Below are 17,919 nucleotides of genomic sequence, written 5' to 3' on the forward strand. Positions count from 1 at the left end.
ACAGGGCGTTGAAAAGGGAGGATTAGGAAACTTCCCCAAAGAGACCGCCTACATTTGGACAACACGAATGGACGAAAGGGAAATGACTTTAGGAACGAGGCAATGTCAAGAGAGTTTTGAAGTTTTCTGATCAAAATTTCATTATATCAAAAAATTAAGTCACTTTCTGATATTCATGCGCACGATACCGCCAGTAGTTGACGAGAAATATATATTCTTGGATTTCACATGACGTCACGGCCTGCCATGTTGTTGTCCCCAAACAATGAAATGGCGGCCATGTTGGTGTCACGATCCAATCCTCCGGGAATTGAAAGCTATTATTATGCTAACGTCTTCTTTTGTTTTCATTGAAAAACATGGCTGCTGATCACGTGAGTGAAACCCAAGAATAAAACAAGGGGCTCAATTCACTTATGAAGTACGGTGCCTACTATTGTTATTGCGCATACACTCTGCGCATCTCGAGATACTCTTAATTTCATATGGGTGGTGCTTATTAATACAGAGGTATTTCTGTGCAGTTCAAAGAATGCGGAGAAAGCAGGACTTTGCAAGTGATCTCGGTATCCAAAAAGAGAATTGGAGGTAAACACGCATTTTTCAGAGATACTTAAGCCTCAATTTGGAAAAGAACGTCATACATTGCTCTGAATTTTATAGCTTCTTACAAATACTGTTGATTAATTATCTTCGAAAAATGCGTGGTTACCCCCAATTCTCTTCTTGGATACCGAGATCACTTGCTAAGTCCTGCTTTTTCCGCAAACAACAAAATGATCACAGTGCAAAAAAATGAGGCAGCCAAAAAATGAGAAGCCAAAAGAGGAACAGAAAAACGATCAGATTCCTCTAATAGTATAAAGCAGTTTGAATTTTGCAGGGGTAATAAAGTTGAAGGTGCAAGCAAATAGTCGAGATTTAGTGTGAATACCAAAGAAATACCTGCCAGGAGCGTGATCAGAAGGACGGAAAAAAAATCTCCGAAACATTAAAATAACTGGCTAACGCTTTTTGTCATGTTGCCAAGTGTATTGGATACTGCTGAGAGAATACGGTTCGAAGAGGGAAAAGGATGTTAGAAGGACGAGGGAAGGACCAGTATGCACTTATTCAAGGAACGCACACAATTAGATCTACGCCTTTGCTCCAGTCTACGACCGGTAAGCGGCACGGTCCTAATGGTCGGGAAAGTTGAATCTAGTTCTACTTTCCCGACCATCACGACCGGCGGTGTCGAAGACCGATCCACTGACCTTTGCAGATTATATGGAAACCAGGCTTTATTTTCAGCTTAGGGAACTGAAATGCACCTGTTTATCCTTACTCGAGGAGCAGCATTTATTGGGACAGTCATGGCGTTAATTGTCTGTATTCCGAGACACAAGTGAAGTTGAAGTTGGAGAAAAGAGCAAGGGGACACTTCGTGACGCTTATTGAAATCAGCGTGCATCTAATTACAGGGATATACTCATGGGAGCATTCGTTTCAAGGGAGGGGTGTCAACAGGGGGGGGGGGGGGGGAGGGGCGCAAACTTCTCGGGCAACCGTTCCAAGGGAGGCTCAGGTAGGAGGAGGGGGGTGGGTAGGGGGTTAAAACAGAAATGGTGTTGGGGCCATCTGTTTCAAGTCCGGGATCCCTTCATTCTACAACGATATTTTCTGGAGATATAGATCCCCGTGTTATGTACGACACCAGGAGCTCATCAAGGGAAGCCTCTATCCCCACTAATTCCTTGGGTCAACCCTTTCCCGAGTAAGTTTGTTTTTAGGAACAGGTTTTTCACGTATTATTTTCCTTGACACTGAGCCGGATAGCTCTGTTTCGATTGGCTTTTACAACAGCAGGATATGAAACCGTTTTACGACGTGTGGAAAAAAAAAATCACAATAACGATACTGAACGGTAAAAACACAACACAACAACAACGACTTTCCTTTTGCTTAGCTTAAAGGTATTTCTGTCCTGTTTGTCTTTAATCTTCTTTACTCGTCATGGCAAGCGCCAGCGCCAAAAGCCGTGCATTCCTAAGCTTTCTTCTCAACATTTACGAAATTAGGGCGGTGCCAATCGACATCAGCATAACTTATCTTCCTTCCAATTAAAAAATAAATTGTTGCAAGGTACATAGCGATATACGAAAAAGACACACTCAAGGGAATGTAACAATGAAGAGAAACCAACTAAAAGCGAGCCATCCAGTTGGCCCATTCAACCAATGTAAACACTAAATGAATTCAGAAGTCGGAGAAAGAGAGATGGAGCATCGCCATACAAATCCATTTAGCTGACAGATGGACTGCTCTTCCTACTTCCAACAGGCCCACGCCAGCCTTAGCAATGACAAACGAGATTACACGAGTTTTATTAATGTTCTGGAAGACGGACTCAATCAAATCGAGCTGTTGAAAGTGATGCAATGTTCCAAATCAACACATAAATGTACATCTTTGGTGACCATTTTTCAATATTGGCGACGCAATTTTGCAAAATTTGCTTTCTGTATGTGTGAAACGTTTGTAGAATTGCTAAGACCACCGTAACGGCAATAGCTATTGATCAAGCCTATTGCCAGATTGACTGAGCTGTTTGATTTCGGTCGCCATATTGGACGAGAGGGCGCAAGATCTGGGGAGTGACGAAACGTAATGGGAGGGGCGACTAGTTCAATATGGCAACCGTATTTCCGAAATAACACCGTAATGAGCAGAATCACGATAGAATCAATCCTTTAAATAATGCCGCCAGTAGCAGACGTTGAATAAGACAAAACCTAAAGGAAATAAGAACCGACAAATGTAATCAATAATCTTCGCTATCTGGCATCGTCTGCATCCTCTTATAGCTTCAGCGTACTTCCCAGAAGGAGCATGCGCACTGTACTTTTTCATCATGTGTTTCTCAGCATCTTTCTCGGGCAGAAAAGGAATTTTTCTATTAAATCCCCTGGCCTTCGGAATCACAGGTTCGCTGTTACTTAGGAATCTTTCAAGTATAACTACCTGCCGTTTTTTCAAGACATTAATTGGTTTGCCACCGTTGGCTTCTGTTAACATCTCCTGCAAGATATAAAGAGGAGGAAAAATTGTGCGTGTCATGAATTGATCTATGTGTCATAATAATAATAATAATAATAATAATAATAATAATAATAATAATAATAATAATAATAACGTTTGAAGAAAGAGCAGGTGAGGTGGGACACCATTCATTTTTAAAGGATAGCATGAAGTATGCAGCAGAGCTCGGTCTTGGCCTGGACCTTGAGCACCCGTCACCCTGCATCACCCAGGGGGGAGTAACAATCACAGACAAGAAGATCAAAGTTGCCTTGAAGGAAACTGTAGAAAAGCAGAATACACAGGCTGTGAGGGAAGAGAGGTGGCAAGGAAAGCTACACACAAGTAGGTGGGAGGATGTAAGTCTGAGTAAGGCAGACTGCTTTGCTTGGCTTAAGGACTGGACGTTGTGTCCGTCTAACACCGTTGCAGGAGTGATCGAGCTCTACGAGCAACTATTGCCAACACGAATATATTACAGTCACAAGGTGCGAGCCCGACCAGCTACTGAAGTGGCATGTAGGCTATGCAGTAGATCAGCAGAAACAGTTCAGCATATTCTAGCTGGATGTCCCACCTTGTCCCAGAACAAGTACTTGGAAAGGCACAATAACGCCTTGAAGATCCTGTTCTTCGAGATCCTGAAGGACGCAAACCTTATTGACAAAGTCCCACCATTGTTCTCCCAAGTAAAACCCAAACCGGTAAATGAAAACGACCAGTTTCAAGCCTACTGGGATGTCCCGCTCTATGCTGAGCACACCGAGGTGAGAGCAAACAGAATCGATGCCCGTTTTATCGACCACCAACAGGAGAAGGTGATAACACTAGAGATGAGCTGTCCATGGATTGATAACCGAACAAGTAAGGAAGAGGAGAAGACAGCCAAGTATGCCCCCCTAAGATGGGAAATAAAGCGACAGTACCCTGGGTACGATGTGCAACAATACAACATCATTATTGACGTGCTAGGGGGATGGTCCACAAACATGGAGGGGGGAATGAGGAATTTACTCGGGTCAAGAGTGAGAACTAAAGGAGTCCTGCTAAAGATGCAGAAATCGGTCTTATCAAGCTCTCTTAATATTGCCCGCACTTTTAAAGTAATCACATAAACTTTACGAGCAATATAACACGAATTTCATTTCAGCAAAGGATATCATTGTAAAAAAAAATGTATTATTATTATTAATTTTTTATTATTATTCATTTTTTTTTTAAATTTTAGCAATCACTTATTTTATATTTTCACATAGTTTAATAGATTTAAGTGGATAATACTTTTAGAAAGATATTTGTAAATAGGACTTGAACATGGTGTTTTTAAGGAGCTCCTGGGTTACGATTAACGCCCCAGGTAGCTTTAAGGTATTGACATTCAAAAGTTTCAAACTGTCATAATAATAATAAAGTTTATATGACAATAATTTTTATATGTCAATCATTGTCATATAATTTTATATGACAATGATAATTTAATGTGAATAAGCACTCTAATAAAATAATAATAATTACAATTCAATTTCTATTGTACGTTTTGCGATTTGATTTCTTGATAAAAAGATAGTGTTACCTATTCAATAAAATCTACTATTTACAATGAGAATAGAAAAATGTAATAAAAATATGTTTCACGGAAAAAAAGGGCCTAAAATAATATATACATAAAAAGAAATTATAAAATTGAGCTGAATAATAATAACAATTATAATTATAATTATTGTAATTGTAATTTTAATTGTAATTGTAATTATTATAATTTAAGCAATTGTCTCTTGAGAGATGCCAAATGGGATTCGAACCCAGGGCCTCTGCAATGCCTGCGCAATGCTCTACCAACTGAGCTTTGAAGCGTCTCAGTTTGGAGCAGGTAAATTTGTTGGGCTCATGTGTTCCCGTGAAAGGACTTGATAAATAAAATGAAGTGGCGTTTGAGGATCAGTTACATACAGTTCATTTCATTAACAAAATAAAATATCAAGTGAAGCTATGATCCTCGCAGTTATGAACGCCATTTTTGTAATTGCGTAGAAAAGCCTGGTAAATTCAAGACTTCAACGGGATTTGAACCCGTAACCTCGCGATACGGGTGCGACGCTCTTGCCGACTGAGTTATGAAGCCACTGATGTTGGGAGCTGGTCATTTGTGCGTTCTTGTGTTCCCGTGAAGAATGAATCAACGATGAATTGATATATGAAATGCCACAAGTCGACCTTACGAGAATCCCAGGAGAAAATGTTTTGACGAGCGAAGCGTGATTTTTCGGACGCGAAGCAGATGAGCAAGCAACTTGTCTGGCTTGCAAGGTTTTCAATTGCGTTTCGCGCCAAGAAGGGGATGAGGTCATTCGCTAGTTCTGCACTTGAATGACGCAATCCGACGAAAACAATCGAACATGTCTTTTTCTCCGAAATCGAAAGAGGACATTTGTTTACTTTAAGCTAAAGACATCAGAAACAAAGACGAGGTAAAAAGAAAGCTTATTTCAATCTTAAGTGGTCGCTTGGAAAGGAGATCTCCAGTGGAATCCTGCAGCTACTACTTTGACAATGTTATGACGAAATTCATGATCAATAACAGGACAGACGCACAAAAAACTGACATCAATTTGTTAATTATCATAACTTCACTTCATTTCATATCCGCAGCTTAATATATGATCCATTTCATATATCATTTCATAGTCAAAATTAAATATGTTAGTTATGTGGGGATAAGTAAGTTACCTCATTAGTTTCATCAGGCTCAAGTTCAAAACCAACGGGTAACTCATTCCCATCGTTCTTGTCGTCTTTCTTTGGTCGGAGTATATACACGACAATGCACTCCGCTAAAACCAGAAACACCATCAAGAAAGAGGCTATAAGGAACCAATCAATGGCCTTTGGATAACTCACTCGCGGAAGCGAGGTATTCACTGATCCAAGTAAGAACATAATCGTCAGTATGGTTGTAATTCCCAGACCTACTCGACCACCCATGTCGTCTTGATCCAACCAAAACACAATCCAGCTGATCGCGACCATTAAGGAGGCTGGGAGATAGACTTGGATGACGTAGTACCCAATGCGTCGTTTGAAGCTGAATCTGATGACAAGCTGGGTGAAGTTCCCTGTAGAAAAAAGGGGCATTATTACTGTAAGGAATGATGCCATTTATGTCGTCGACTTTGACCTCCTCGCGTCAATAGATGCATTAAGCCAAAAAAATGAGCCAATCAAAGATAAGGGCGGAGTAAAAAATAGGTCTAGTTAAGGGATTGCAATCTTCGTGACGGGCGCTCTTAGCTGTACCTTCACGGACTAAACCTGGATTATCAAGATTTTCCCTCCCTCCCTACCCTTGCTCCGTCCTTCGTTTTCCTTTCTTTCATTCATAGGTGTAGGCGTTTTTTCTCGTCCCACCGATGCTGAACATGGCTTTAATTTACTGCGGTTTTTATTGATTTCGTTGATGATATAATAAATAGCCAAGTTGGTGGCCGAATAACGCCAACATGTTTGTAGTTGTCTTTTTTGTGATTTCCATGTCTCAGCAAACTTAGTGCGACCACTTGCAAAGCGCACGGCTTGCTCTACTTAGCAATATTTTATATCCGGCCGGGGAAAAGTGTCGACATAAATTAAAGTTAAAGAGATCGATAACCGTTTTTTATTACACTCAAAAGAATATCGCGTTTCTGATCCCTCAATGAAAAATACACAAATAGGCTAAAGAGTGTAATACGGAAATTGCTATGGAAACACAGCAATGTTTGCATTTCTGATTGGTCAATAAGGAATGCACAAATAGACGTGGACGAAAACGTCACCTCAAAATGTGATTTAACACAAACCGTAAGTCTTTCCATCTCGTTCACGTCATACAATGTGTGCGAAGTATCCTAAAAATTAACTGGGTACGAGCCATTTCAGGGTAACAATAGAAAATGGAAGGTTTGTATTTTTACGCTCTCCTTGTCGCTAAAACCTCAAATAGGAGGTCACGTGACGTCATCACCGCCATGTTAGTGGTAGGGTTGTCCACATTATCCCCGTATAATTTTGAGCATAATAGTGAGGCAGGAGCATCGAGCATTACGCCTGCATAATGGTAAGAAAAATTCCCGGAAATATGTCAAAATATCGAAAATAAATAAACAAATACATGGAATTAGGTACAATCTCGAGATTGGAATTCCTGATTTCCTGTGGAGAAATATATGTAAAAATCGACCGCCCCAGACCTCACCACAGGAAACGGACATAGCCACGTGGTGGGACTGGGAGTCTGGACTTTTCCATTTTATGTTCCTTTTTGAGCCTAATAGTAACATATTTTGATTTTAAAGAATTAGCATAATAGTGAAAATTGTGTGCATGATATAGAAAACCCTAGTTGGTGGACGAAACAAAGAATCTCTCATTAGGTTCTTTTGTTCGTCCACCAGAAGTCGTGCATTTCTCTATTGTTATTCCTGTGTACAGAGGTTAGTTGAAAACGTCCAATTTGGTGATTCACGTCATATTTGTGCAGAGTACAGCAAACGTACATACTAAAATGCGAGTCGCACGTGCAGCACGTGCATCACGATCATTGTTCCTCTTTTAACCGATGACATTATTTTTTTATGGCGTTTTCGTTGCTGTAGCCATCGTCGTTTCTTTATAGAATGACTGGCCAAATTTATACCAGAGGCGAATAACTCGTCCAAGACGAATTATCATTCCACCATTACGTCATTTTACCATATTTGGACCAGAGAATGCGCAAAGTATGAGACGGTAATACACTGTAGTGCCCCGGTCTGACTGGTTTAGAACAGAGCAAATACGGACGGAACTGGAGTTTTTGAATGAAAGAAATTGTTTTCAACACGATACAAAGCGCGCAAAGTTTATCTAAGAATAAATCCATTTGTGACTGTGCTGGGGCAAGACCGCAAAGTGATAGATCAACATTCTTATCTAATTCACTGGTGTCTAGCCGAATTACAGACGATTTATCCGTCTCAGACGGATAATTTGCCTTAAAAGAGCTATTCGTCTCTAGTACAAATTTGGCTAGTTTTTTGGAACCAGGAACCCATAAGGGTTGAAACGAGTAACGCGCGTTCACAGCTTCCGAATATTCAGTGCTAAGTACCATATTTGGAAACCCCTCGCTCCAGTCGAAAACATTGGTGGTATTGCGTCACGGTGTTCTTGCGAACTGATTGGTTGAATGTTTCTCTCTTGTTGTTCCAAATATGGTACTTAGCAAATTGAATATTCAGAAGCTTGTTTCCCAGCACACAAGGGGCCGTTACACGTTTCAACTCGTATGGGTTTCTGCTGGAACTTAACTTAGCGCTGTCGTAAGATTTTTACGATTTTTTCCACCTTGTTCAGCCTGTTTTACAGTACGGGCCTAGTATCCCGTAACTTGTTGGGTACACGCGATTTTAAAGTATAAAGAGAGAAAATGAATGGTTCGTTGTGGTCTGCTTGCGTTGTCGTCATAACTTTACATTTGGCGATGTCACGTAGTGGTTTTGTGGAATATGGCAAAGAAGTAAACTTAAATGCATGACTCATGATGAATATTTTACGTTTTTACTCCAATAACATTCTTGCTTTGCGGTAATGCCGTTGCCGTACCCGTCATCGTTGATTAAATTCTCTTTTAACACCCTAACGTAACGTCGGACTTTGGACTATAACAACGAAACCCTTAACAATTATTATTATTTAGATACTGATGAAACACCAGGATTTCTCCTTATACTAAAAAGTCATATCTTCACCGTAACCACGCGAAGTGAACATATCATTTTCATCTTTCACATGTGAGAATATAGGTGTCAGCATGGTAACGAACACGATTAGCCGAGAAAACGCGAGTTTCCTCTTCATTGTAAGATACTTTTGTGCTTTAAATATAATTCTTCTCTACTGTTTTAACATCTTTATTGCAAATTTTACATTATCATGATTTGTTTTTCATAACTTTCATATCATGTTTCATGTTACACAACATGCGTGTTTTAGCAGTTGGTGACCACTTTTTCATCATTTCGAAAATGAGTAAAACAAATTGTTTTAAATCTAGACATTTCATAAATACCTATATAATAAACAGAACATTATATGGTCGCTTGGGGATATACGAATTTTGTCTTCTCGTGCTAAAAGTATCTCTCACTGGTTCGCTTCGCTCACTCGTGAGAGATCCGCTCGCAGTGAACATATCGTTTTTATCTTTCACATGTGAGGATATATCTCTCACTCGTTTGCTTCGCTCACGCGTGAGAGATACTTTCAGCACTCGAAGATAACATTCGTATCCACGCGCGGCCATGTAATACCCTCCATATATCCAGCAAGACCGGGTAGAATAATTGTTTTCTTAAAAACTCCATGATGTTCCCGGGGGTAGTATTGTCGACAAAAGCATGGATTTCTGCCTCAGTCAATTCCGGTCCAAAACAGCTTTTGTCGACCATTTTTTCTCAGAGCTGCAAAATTATTTTTATTTCGCTTTATTGCTGACACGTTCCTTGACCATATTAGGTACAGCAGGTATATGGACTGATAGCTTGTGTCCAGCGAGCCAATGAAAATGCTAGAAATCTGATATCCTTTGTTTAGTTTTTAAAAATCAGAGATACTCACCCGATTCATAAGTTACATTTGTGGAATCTATTTGTACATGGTTCACAACAAACTGGGCGATGTGAGTCTTCTCAACTGTCGCGGTGTCTCTCTTCCATTTGTAAATAATGTCTTTCACGCCGTAACCATCTTTCAAAAACAGGTAAAAAATCAAATATTAAACAGGCTGAGCCTTTTATTAGGCCAGTTTCGTATTTTAACACGGTTGGGTTGGATCGAGCATGAAATGAAGGCAAATGTGGGGGCATCTTTTCACACGCGAATTATTTCCCACGCATTTAGGCCGCTGGTTCACACGAGCGACGCAAACGCAGGCGCAAGCCCCGACGCAAGAAATAAACAAAAAAGCTTGCGCTTGAGTTTGCATTTCTTAGGTGTGAATCGGTGTAACGCAAGGTAAAAAATACATGCCTCTAGGATTGACTTCGTCCACCGTCTTGGGATACTCAATTGCGCGAGCGTATTTCAATATGATTGCGTTTGCGTTCGACGGGTGTACTTCCTTGGGGTTGATTTGCCCCACTCTTGTGAACCAACCTTTAGCCTCCATTTCATGCAAGATCCAGTCTAACCGTGAGAATGCGAAACTTGCCTTAAGGCTATTGGATCGGTAAAGGAAACAGCACTATTGTGTTTAAGTAAACACGAAGACACACTATTAAAGGGGTCGCATCAATCTCTGTTTTTGTTCCGAAATCCATTCAAGCACAACTGATGATCCAAGTTGGCGATCCACACACAGCAACACACGTATTCCTAGTTCGAGAAAAGTGACTGGGGATTTTAGGAAACAGAACGACTAATTATATCATATAACATGTTCCGGGCATATAGGCGTTAGGGGAATATTTATTGCACAAATTATCACAGAACTTTTTATAGTTCGCCTTCAATGTTTTCGTTATATAATTTTTTTCGGAACCAATCAGATTGCAGGATTTGTTGAATTCCGCCTGTTCACGTACGTAAATAGCGATATTTATGGTTTACACACATTGATTTGACGTCATATTTCTTTTGATATTCAAATTTGCCATCTACGGAAAAAAAGAGGTCATTGTTTCAACAGACAATAAGCCATTTTCGAGTTCATGTCTGCCTCTTCTTCAAAGCGAGTCTATGTGCGAGATTTTTCATATAAAAATTAGTTTTCATTCATGTGTGAAGTAGAACTAATTACCATCACAAAATCTTCGCACTTAGACTCGTTTTGAAGAGGAGGTGGACATGAACTCGGAAATGACCTATTAGCTTCCGGTTGGCATATCAATAACAATGGTGACGTCACGAGAAACATCGCCATATACAGCGCATTTAAAGTTCGAGTAGGGATCAGCAAGACATCAAGAGATTAACATAAGGGAATTAACCCCTTGAAAGGTGAACCGAAAGGAATATATTATTTTTATATATTATAAACCTACAACTTGAAAAGAACAGCGCACATTCTTGAGTATCCATCGGAAAATCTTCTAAACGCATGTCACAGGACGCCACGATCTTCACCCTGGGAAACACAATAATCCTTCATGTTTCTTTTCCCCTACTTAGTTCGTTCTTTAAAGTACTGCGAGGATAGTTTTACCTAAATACATATGTCAGAAAAAAATCACTCAAAACACGATTAGATTTCTTCGAACTATTCTGTTCAAAGGAAAAATGAGAATTTGTTTCAAATAAGGAAATATGTCTTTTTCGGTATATTAAAATTCAGCTTGTTAGCGAGGCAGTGATGACAAAAACAATCAAAACACGTTGGAATGAATGTAAAAAATATTTACATATCATCCACTTTCCTTTGTTTTTGTCCTCACTGCCTCACTATCAAACTGAATTTTAAAAATTTATGGTCCGAAGAAGCGAAAGAAACAAACGAGTCATTGGATACTTCAAAGGAATAAGGAAACTTCGTAAAATTTTTCCCACATGCATATGATAGTTATAGCATAGAGATCGAACACAGCGCGAACGGAAAGCCAAGGGATTGTCCCAAGTGGATAAGATGGGGCGAGAATGATTAATCCATTTAAGGAGGCTCGAAGCAATTTTTAAACACTTTCAACAAACCGTACTATATTGGGAAGAATTGAATCTACCCAACTTTTTCACTTAATCATAATGGAAATGTTATGGTACCATAAAATAAAATAAAAACACCAATAATTGCTTAACAAGAACATGGGTGAACATGGGCCCGGCGTCAAAGAATAAACCTAACAAGAAGAAACAAATGTAAAGCAAATATTACTTTTAAGAAAACTTGACGATGCTGACTTTTATCTGCTGCATGATTCAACTGTTTACTCACAATATGACGAGAAAGGAGCATGTCTCACACACTTACCCTTTTGAGTAGAAGAGTCCTCCATCTGAGGAAACGAGAAGTGAGCTCTGACTTTCCGAGTCTTTTTGGGGAAAATTGGATTCCCTGGCGTTACTGATGTATGTGTCTGGTAACCACGCACGCTCTATGGTCGTTCCTTTGAGCAGAACAGGATCTTGAAATTTGCCTGCAAGTCGTTTGTCTGTCCAGTGATGGCGCAAATAGCCAAATACGGTGTACTCCTGTTCACAAGAAGCGTGAGTAACGAAATATGGTATAATAAAGATAGCGATAGTGGTAGTGGTAGTGGTAGTGGTAGTGGTAGTGGTAGTAGTAGTGGTAGTGGTAGTGGTAGTGGTAGTGGTAGTGGTAGTGGTAGTGGTAGTGGTAGTGGTAGTGGTAGTGGTAGTGGTAGTGGTAGTGGTAGTGGTAGTGGTAGTAGTAGTAGTAGTAGTAGTAGTAGCAGTAGCAGTACTGGCACAGCGTACCAGAAGCATCAGCTAGTAGCAGCAGCAAACGAACTAAATGTTTCATTACCACGCACAAACTATTATAAAAATAGCTTTAGCTTTAGTGGCGCTGTACTTTGGGACAGACTTCTGCGAGAAGTAAGATCAGCAGAGTATCAAACAAGTCCGTTGAGTAAATAGGTTGAGTCGCGGCATTCCTGGAGAATAGCACTTTTATGACAGTTTTATGGGGTGTATTGCATAGCGCGTAGTTCTAATTTTGTACTTTTAATATAGTATTTTTATCATGACAGCTTAATAATCGGGTGTATTCCTTGGGGGAGGGGGCGGGGGGTTTGGGGGGAGTGGTTTTAATCTAGTATCCTATTCATTTAATTGGCTTGGCTGATGAATTGTCCGTGAATAAATAAAGATTATCTGTCTATCCATCCAGGAGCAGCAGCAGCAGAAGTAGATTAAGAAAAGCGGTAACGGTAGCGGTACAAGTAGTCTGATAAAACCGAATGTTGGCGTCCTACTCTTCCAATGACGCAGCAACACAGTCTCTTTAGAAATTAACCCCTTCATTCAATGCTATTTGAATAATATCCTCTTCAACCTTTGACAACTTACCATGTCAGCTTCTGCAATATTAGCGAATGATTCAACATACAAGTCGACTTCTATCAGCAAACGCCCAACTATATTAGGATTAAAACAAAACAGCACTCAGGAATTCCGGCTGGATAAACAGCCCCCTGCTTGTCGCGCAAGCAATGGTCTCGACGCAGAACTACTTTCTTTTCATACCTGCAGACCATTACTTAGATAAAGGGACATCGTATCTTCCAACCATCTCCTAGTCATTCAACAATATGGGGAGTCAATCCTCGATCTATTTCAGCCGAGTGGCATAATCTTTTTACCTGACCAATAAAGAAGAATATTTCCGTATTCTAACCAATAAATTTACGGGAAAAAAAAGAAACAAAAGACAAAAAACAAAACAACTCCAAATAAAGACTAATCCCAAGTGACCAAAAACACAATGCTTTCCGCCTCAGATCATTCTCGACCCTAGATTCTTAACTTCTTTTTTTTTTTCTCCGACCACGCGGCCAAACGAAACGGAGGGCTCTGGGGACGAGAATTCGACCAACAAACCAGGTGAATGGACAGGGCAAATCATAGCACGGATATACATTTGTTTTTGTTTTGCTTCTTTTTTTTTTTAATTGGAATGGCAAAAAGAAAATTTACCTCCATGGTTGGGTCGGACATCTTTATCATAGGTTGTAAACAGACGATCCAAGGTAGTCTTGTTTACGGACACTTCTGTTGAACTGCAGGAAACACGTTGTAAGTTTCAGGGTCATACCTCTGACACGTAGTCTGTTTATTTTGTGTCATGGTATACTTTTGAGATAAGGAAGGAGGAATTTTAGATCAGTCAGTGCGGTTGCATTGGGTTCCATTCCCGCGAGGATCACTAGCTGGATCCGTCGTCTGAAGTCCTACCAACTGTTGTAACTTAGCAACTGGTTGCCTTCGGCCACTTAAGGCTTCATAATCAGGCGGCTGGAACCACCTTCACCCTTTAATTTAGCAGACCTTCTTATTTGAAGGGTTATATATACTACACTGCATCAGGTAACAACAATGCTATGGTGCCATATGAAACACCAATTAGCTAATATCAAAAATACTAATACACCCTCCAAAATTTTCCCTAAGCATTGCTTTTATTTTCTCTTGGAACTTATAACGCTCCCAAGAGAAACTGGAAACAATGATTATGCAAAATTGTGGAGAGACAATGGACATTTTTTATATTGGGCAATTAATGCTTAACAAAATGCGCCCATTATTGTAACGTTAATATGTTACCATGGAAAAATACTGGAAAACTGAAGGTAGATCTGAATAGCTTTCATATGCTATTACGTCACGATAATAAGCACATTTCGTTAAGCAATAATTGATGTTTCATATAGTATTACAAAATAGTTGTTCCGCGGTACAGTGTTGTAATGACAACCCTTCTGCTAAAAGGTCTCTCAAAAGTAGTAAAACTGGTTCCAGCCACTTTAAGTTTAATTGTATCTTTTTCAGTTACAGTTATCTCTTTGTCTCCTAAGGTTTTACTCTGTCAAACCTCAGTAAATTTTACTTGTTAACGGCAAACACTTAATGGCGAAAATCTACGTCCAGTTGAAACTATGTCCTCTTTAAGGACGGTGCCTACTAATTCAAAGGTATTTTTGCACGATTTACTGAATATGCGGGAAAATCAGATCTCAACACGTGTTATTGAAATCGAAATAGAAAATTGGGGGTAACCACGCATTTTTCAAAGATAATTAATCCACAATATTTGTAAAAAGCTTTAAAATACAAAGCAATGTATGGCGCCCTTTGCCAAATTAAAGCTTAATTATCTCTGAAAATTGCATGGTTATCCCCAATTTTCTTTATGGATACAAAGAGCACTTGCTAAGTTCTGCTTTCTCCACATAGTTTTGAACCGCGCAAAAATGTCCCTGTATTAATAAGCACCGCCGATAGGAAATCCGAGTATCTCGAGATGCACAGAACGTATGCGCAATAACAATAGTAGGCACCGTCCTTAAGGAATACATCCTGCTATACTGCGACACCTGGCTCTTCGAAAATATTTATCCCATATTTAAATGTTCACTACCTTTATGGTCCCTCGAAATGGTTTTATCAACTGGGTTGATATGGTAAATTGACCACCGTAGAGAAATTTGAATGCTCGCGTTTCGAGCCGGAGTTAGTCCTTCATCAGAGTAAATAAGGAAATTGAGGGTTGTTAGCGTTTTATGTAGCGAAAGATGGAGTTACGATATTGGTGGTGATACGACAAACGTGGATAACAAGAATAGAATAGGTCATTTTAACGTTCGTGTCTGCCTCCTCTTCAGGTTTCTCATGAAAACTGTTTTCATTCATATTTAAGGTAGAACTAATTGTCAAATTCGCACTTAGAGTCGCTTTGAAGAGGAGACAGACGTGAACTTGGAAATGACCTATTAGTTGAAAGAAAAGCAGTGAAAAATGATTCCTTGTTCGGCAATTCTCTTCACTTTCCGCGTTTCCCTGGTATAGGAAAAGGCTGCTGATCACCATGTATTGGCTCGAATAGTTAAAAAGTTGCAATGCTTCCTTGTCGTTTTTCAGTACCACGTCTCGCAGATATTAGCGAAATCTGTCTCCTATTCTCCTCCCTGAATCGCCAATAATGTAATTTGGGATAATCCTGATTAGCATAAATTGATATTTTGCCGTCACATAGCAGAGGCGTGGTTGTGAGCGGCAGGCGCTTGGAGTCCCACGTGATCGTGGTTTGTATTTGGCGATCGTTTAGCCAGTGAGGCATTCTACGGTCAGCATTCGCCGCGTGCACAAATTCTGTTTCGTTTTTTGTCCTATCGAGCTGAATTAGTGTTTAATGCCATCGTTAGGTGATATATGATAGGGTTCATTTACATTGTAAGTAGACTAAGTGTCTTTCAATATTATAATACCCTAGAATCCCCGAGGGTCGCACCACTGCCTTGGTCGGGGGTACAAGTTCCCCGCTTTTTTCCACCTGCTGTTTTTTTATTGGGGTTTTTGTGTCCATCTCTGGTGCATTGCTTTTCTTTTTTATTTTATAATTGATGTATTCTATTTCATATTTTTGTACCTATTCCAATGCTTAATAAACTGCACGGTGGCTTGGCTGGCAAACGCGCTAATATATCTCCTGGCTTAAGTGACGATCTTTATTAACAGTCTTACACTACATTTACAATACATACAGTACATTCCATAAGGTTCATAATACACTACACTACACAGAACACTAAGCTATATTACATTTAAATAATACATTGTGTCACAGAAACTGATTTAAAAACTCCACCAATAGTACAATGTGCATGTTATACAATAGATGACATTTGCAGAGGTGCTTGCAAAGCAATCAACGATTTTAACAGATTATTGATTGTGGATGAAAGGACAAGTTTTTCATCAACTAAGTCAAGTTGTGCATCGAGTTATTTCTTTACGGTGGTCAACTTACCATATCAACCCAGTTGAAAAACCCACTGATTTATGTGATTCACTTCCACACCGACGCAGCACCATTGTTTCTGTAGAAACTAGAACCCCTTTTTCCATTGTGTGGCCCCTTGTTTCCATCCTGCAGCGAGCAGAGCCTCTCTAAAACTCACCAGAGGACAAGGAACAGAGGCTCTGCAGAAATCGTGTCAAGTCTTTCAAGTCGCCGAAATTAAACTTAAAGTGGCTTGAACCAGTTTTAGTAATTTTGAGAGACCTTTTTATTAGAAGAGTTGTCATTACAACACTGTACCGCGTAACAGCAATGTAACAGTTATGATACCACATGAAACATCAATTATTGCTTAACAAAATGTGCTCACGGGTCTGGGCTAGTCACTCCGGTCAAACCGGTTTAGGTTGCGCAAGCATCATATTTTTGACAAGGCCAAGGTCAAAATCGATCCTTCAGTACGAAAATCAGTATGGCGTCTAGAAGTGCGATACAGACTTACTTGGCCTGGGTTTGAAACTGTCCCGAAGCAACGTAAATAAGTGAATAATAATAATAATAATAATAATAATAATAAAAAGAATAAAACAGAATTTTAGGGTACGATAGTAATTATTATTCAGTTTTGTTATGAATGAGTAGGTATCAACATAAGCATCCTAAACTCCGAGTACTGTAAGAAAAAAATTCGTAATTCGTTCTTTGAGTGGCCTGTAATCTGAAGATTCTAGACGTATCGTAATGATATACGTTGCAATAGCTCGTTACACTGTAAACATTTTCGTTGTAAGCGGAACCAGATCGAGAAGCCACCGGTTAACTATACATGTGACAATGATGAGTTTGCCTGTTCGTTGTAACTGTTACTTCCACGATGACGTCCATTTTTTTAGATTAGAACGCACTCCTCTTCACATACACCGCTGGATAAAACTGAGCCTGTTTGAAACCGTTGGTGTTAAGGGCCCACAGACGGATTTTTCGCGCGTCGCTAAGGAAGTGAAAAGTTACTTCTGGTGACTGACGTCATCATATCGTGAGCTGACCAGAAAACCCACTCACAATCAAAAATCACCGCACGAAGTGTTGTTTGCATCGAAGGTTTTCCCACGCCCTTTCACTCACTCGTTGTCAGATCAACTGCGCAGGCGTTAACGAACTGACTTCCGCTTTGAGAAAAAGCTAAATTTCCCGCTGTCTTTAAATTGAGTTTTTTTTAAAAATATATATGGCACGTTTCACCCTTAAATACAGAATATAGCTAAGCTATAATGATATATATCGCTAAGCTAAGATGATATATAGCTATTTTGAGAAAGTTTGTCAAGAATAAAGTGCACGCGACAATCCTGAAAGGTAATATGGGATATGAT

General features: G+C 39.7%; 1 protein-coding gene across 1 annotated transcript; it reads right to left on the minus strand.

Moving 5' to 3' along the window:
* Positions 1 to 1,771: 1,771 nt before the first annotated feature.
* LOC138010086 (gamma-aminobutyric acid receptor subunit beta-like) lies at positions 1,772 to 13,828 on the minus strand (the record flags this gene model as incomplete). The annotated part of the gene is made up of 7 exons (XM_068857046.1): positions 1,772 to 3,060; positions 5,788 to 6,173; positions 9,694 to 9,822; positions 11,118 to 11,200; positions 12,038 to 12,258; positions 13,099 to 13,166; positions 13,726 to 13,828. Coding segments are annotated over 7 exons (1,326 nt in total), but the record flags the coding sequence as incomplete, so codon positions are not given.
* Between the last annotated feature and the right edge of the window lie 4,091 nt (positions 13,829 to 17,919).

This window comes from Montipora foliosa, chromosome 7, assembly GCF_036669935.1.
Source record: "Montipora foliosa isolate CH-2021 chromosome 7, ASM3666993v2, whole genome shotgun sequence".
Taxonomy (NCBI): Eukaryota; Metazoa; Cnidaria; class Anthozoa; order Scleractinia; family Acroporidae; genus Montipora; species Montipora foliosa.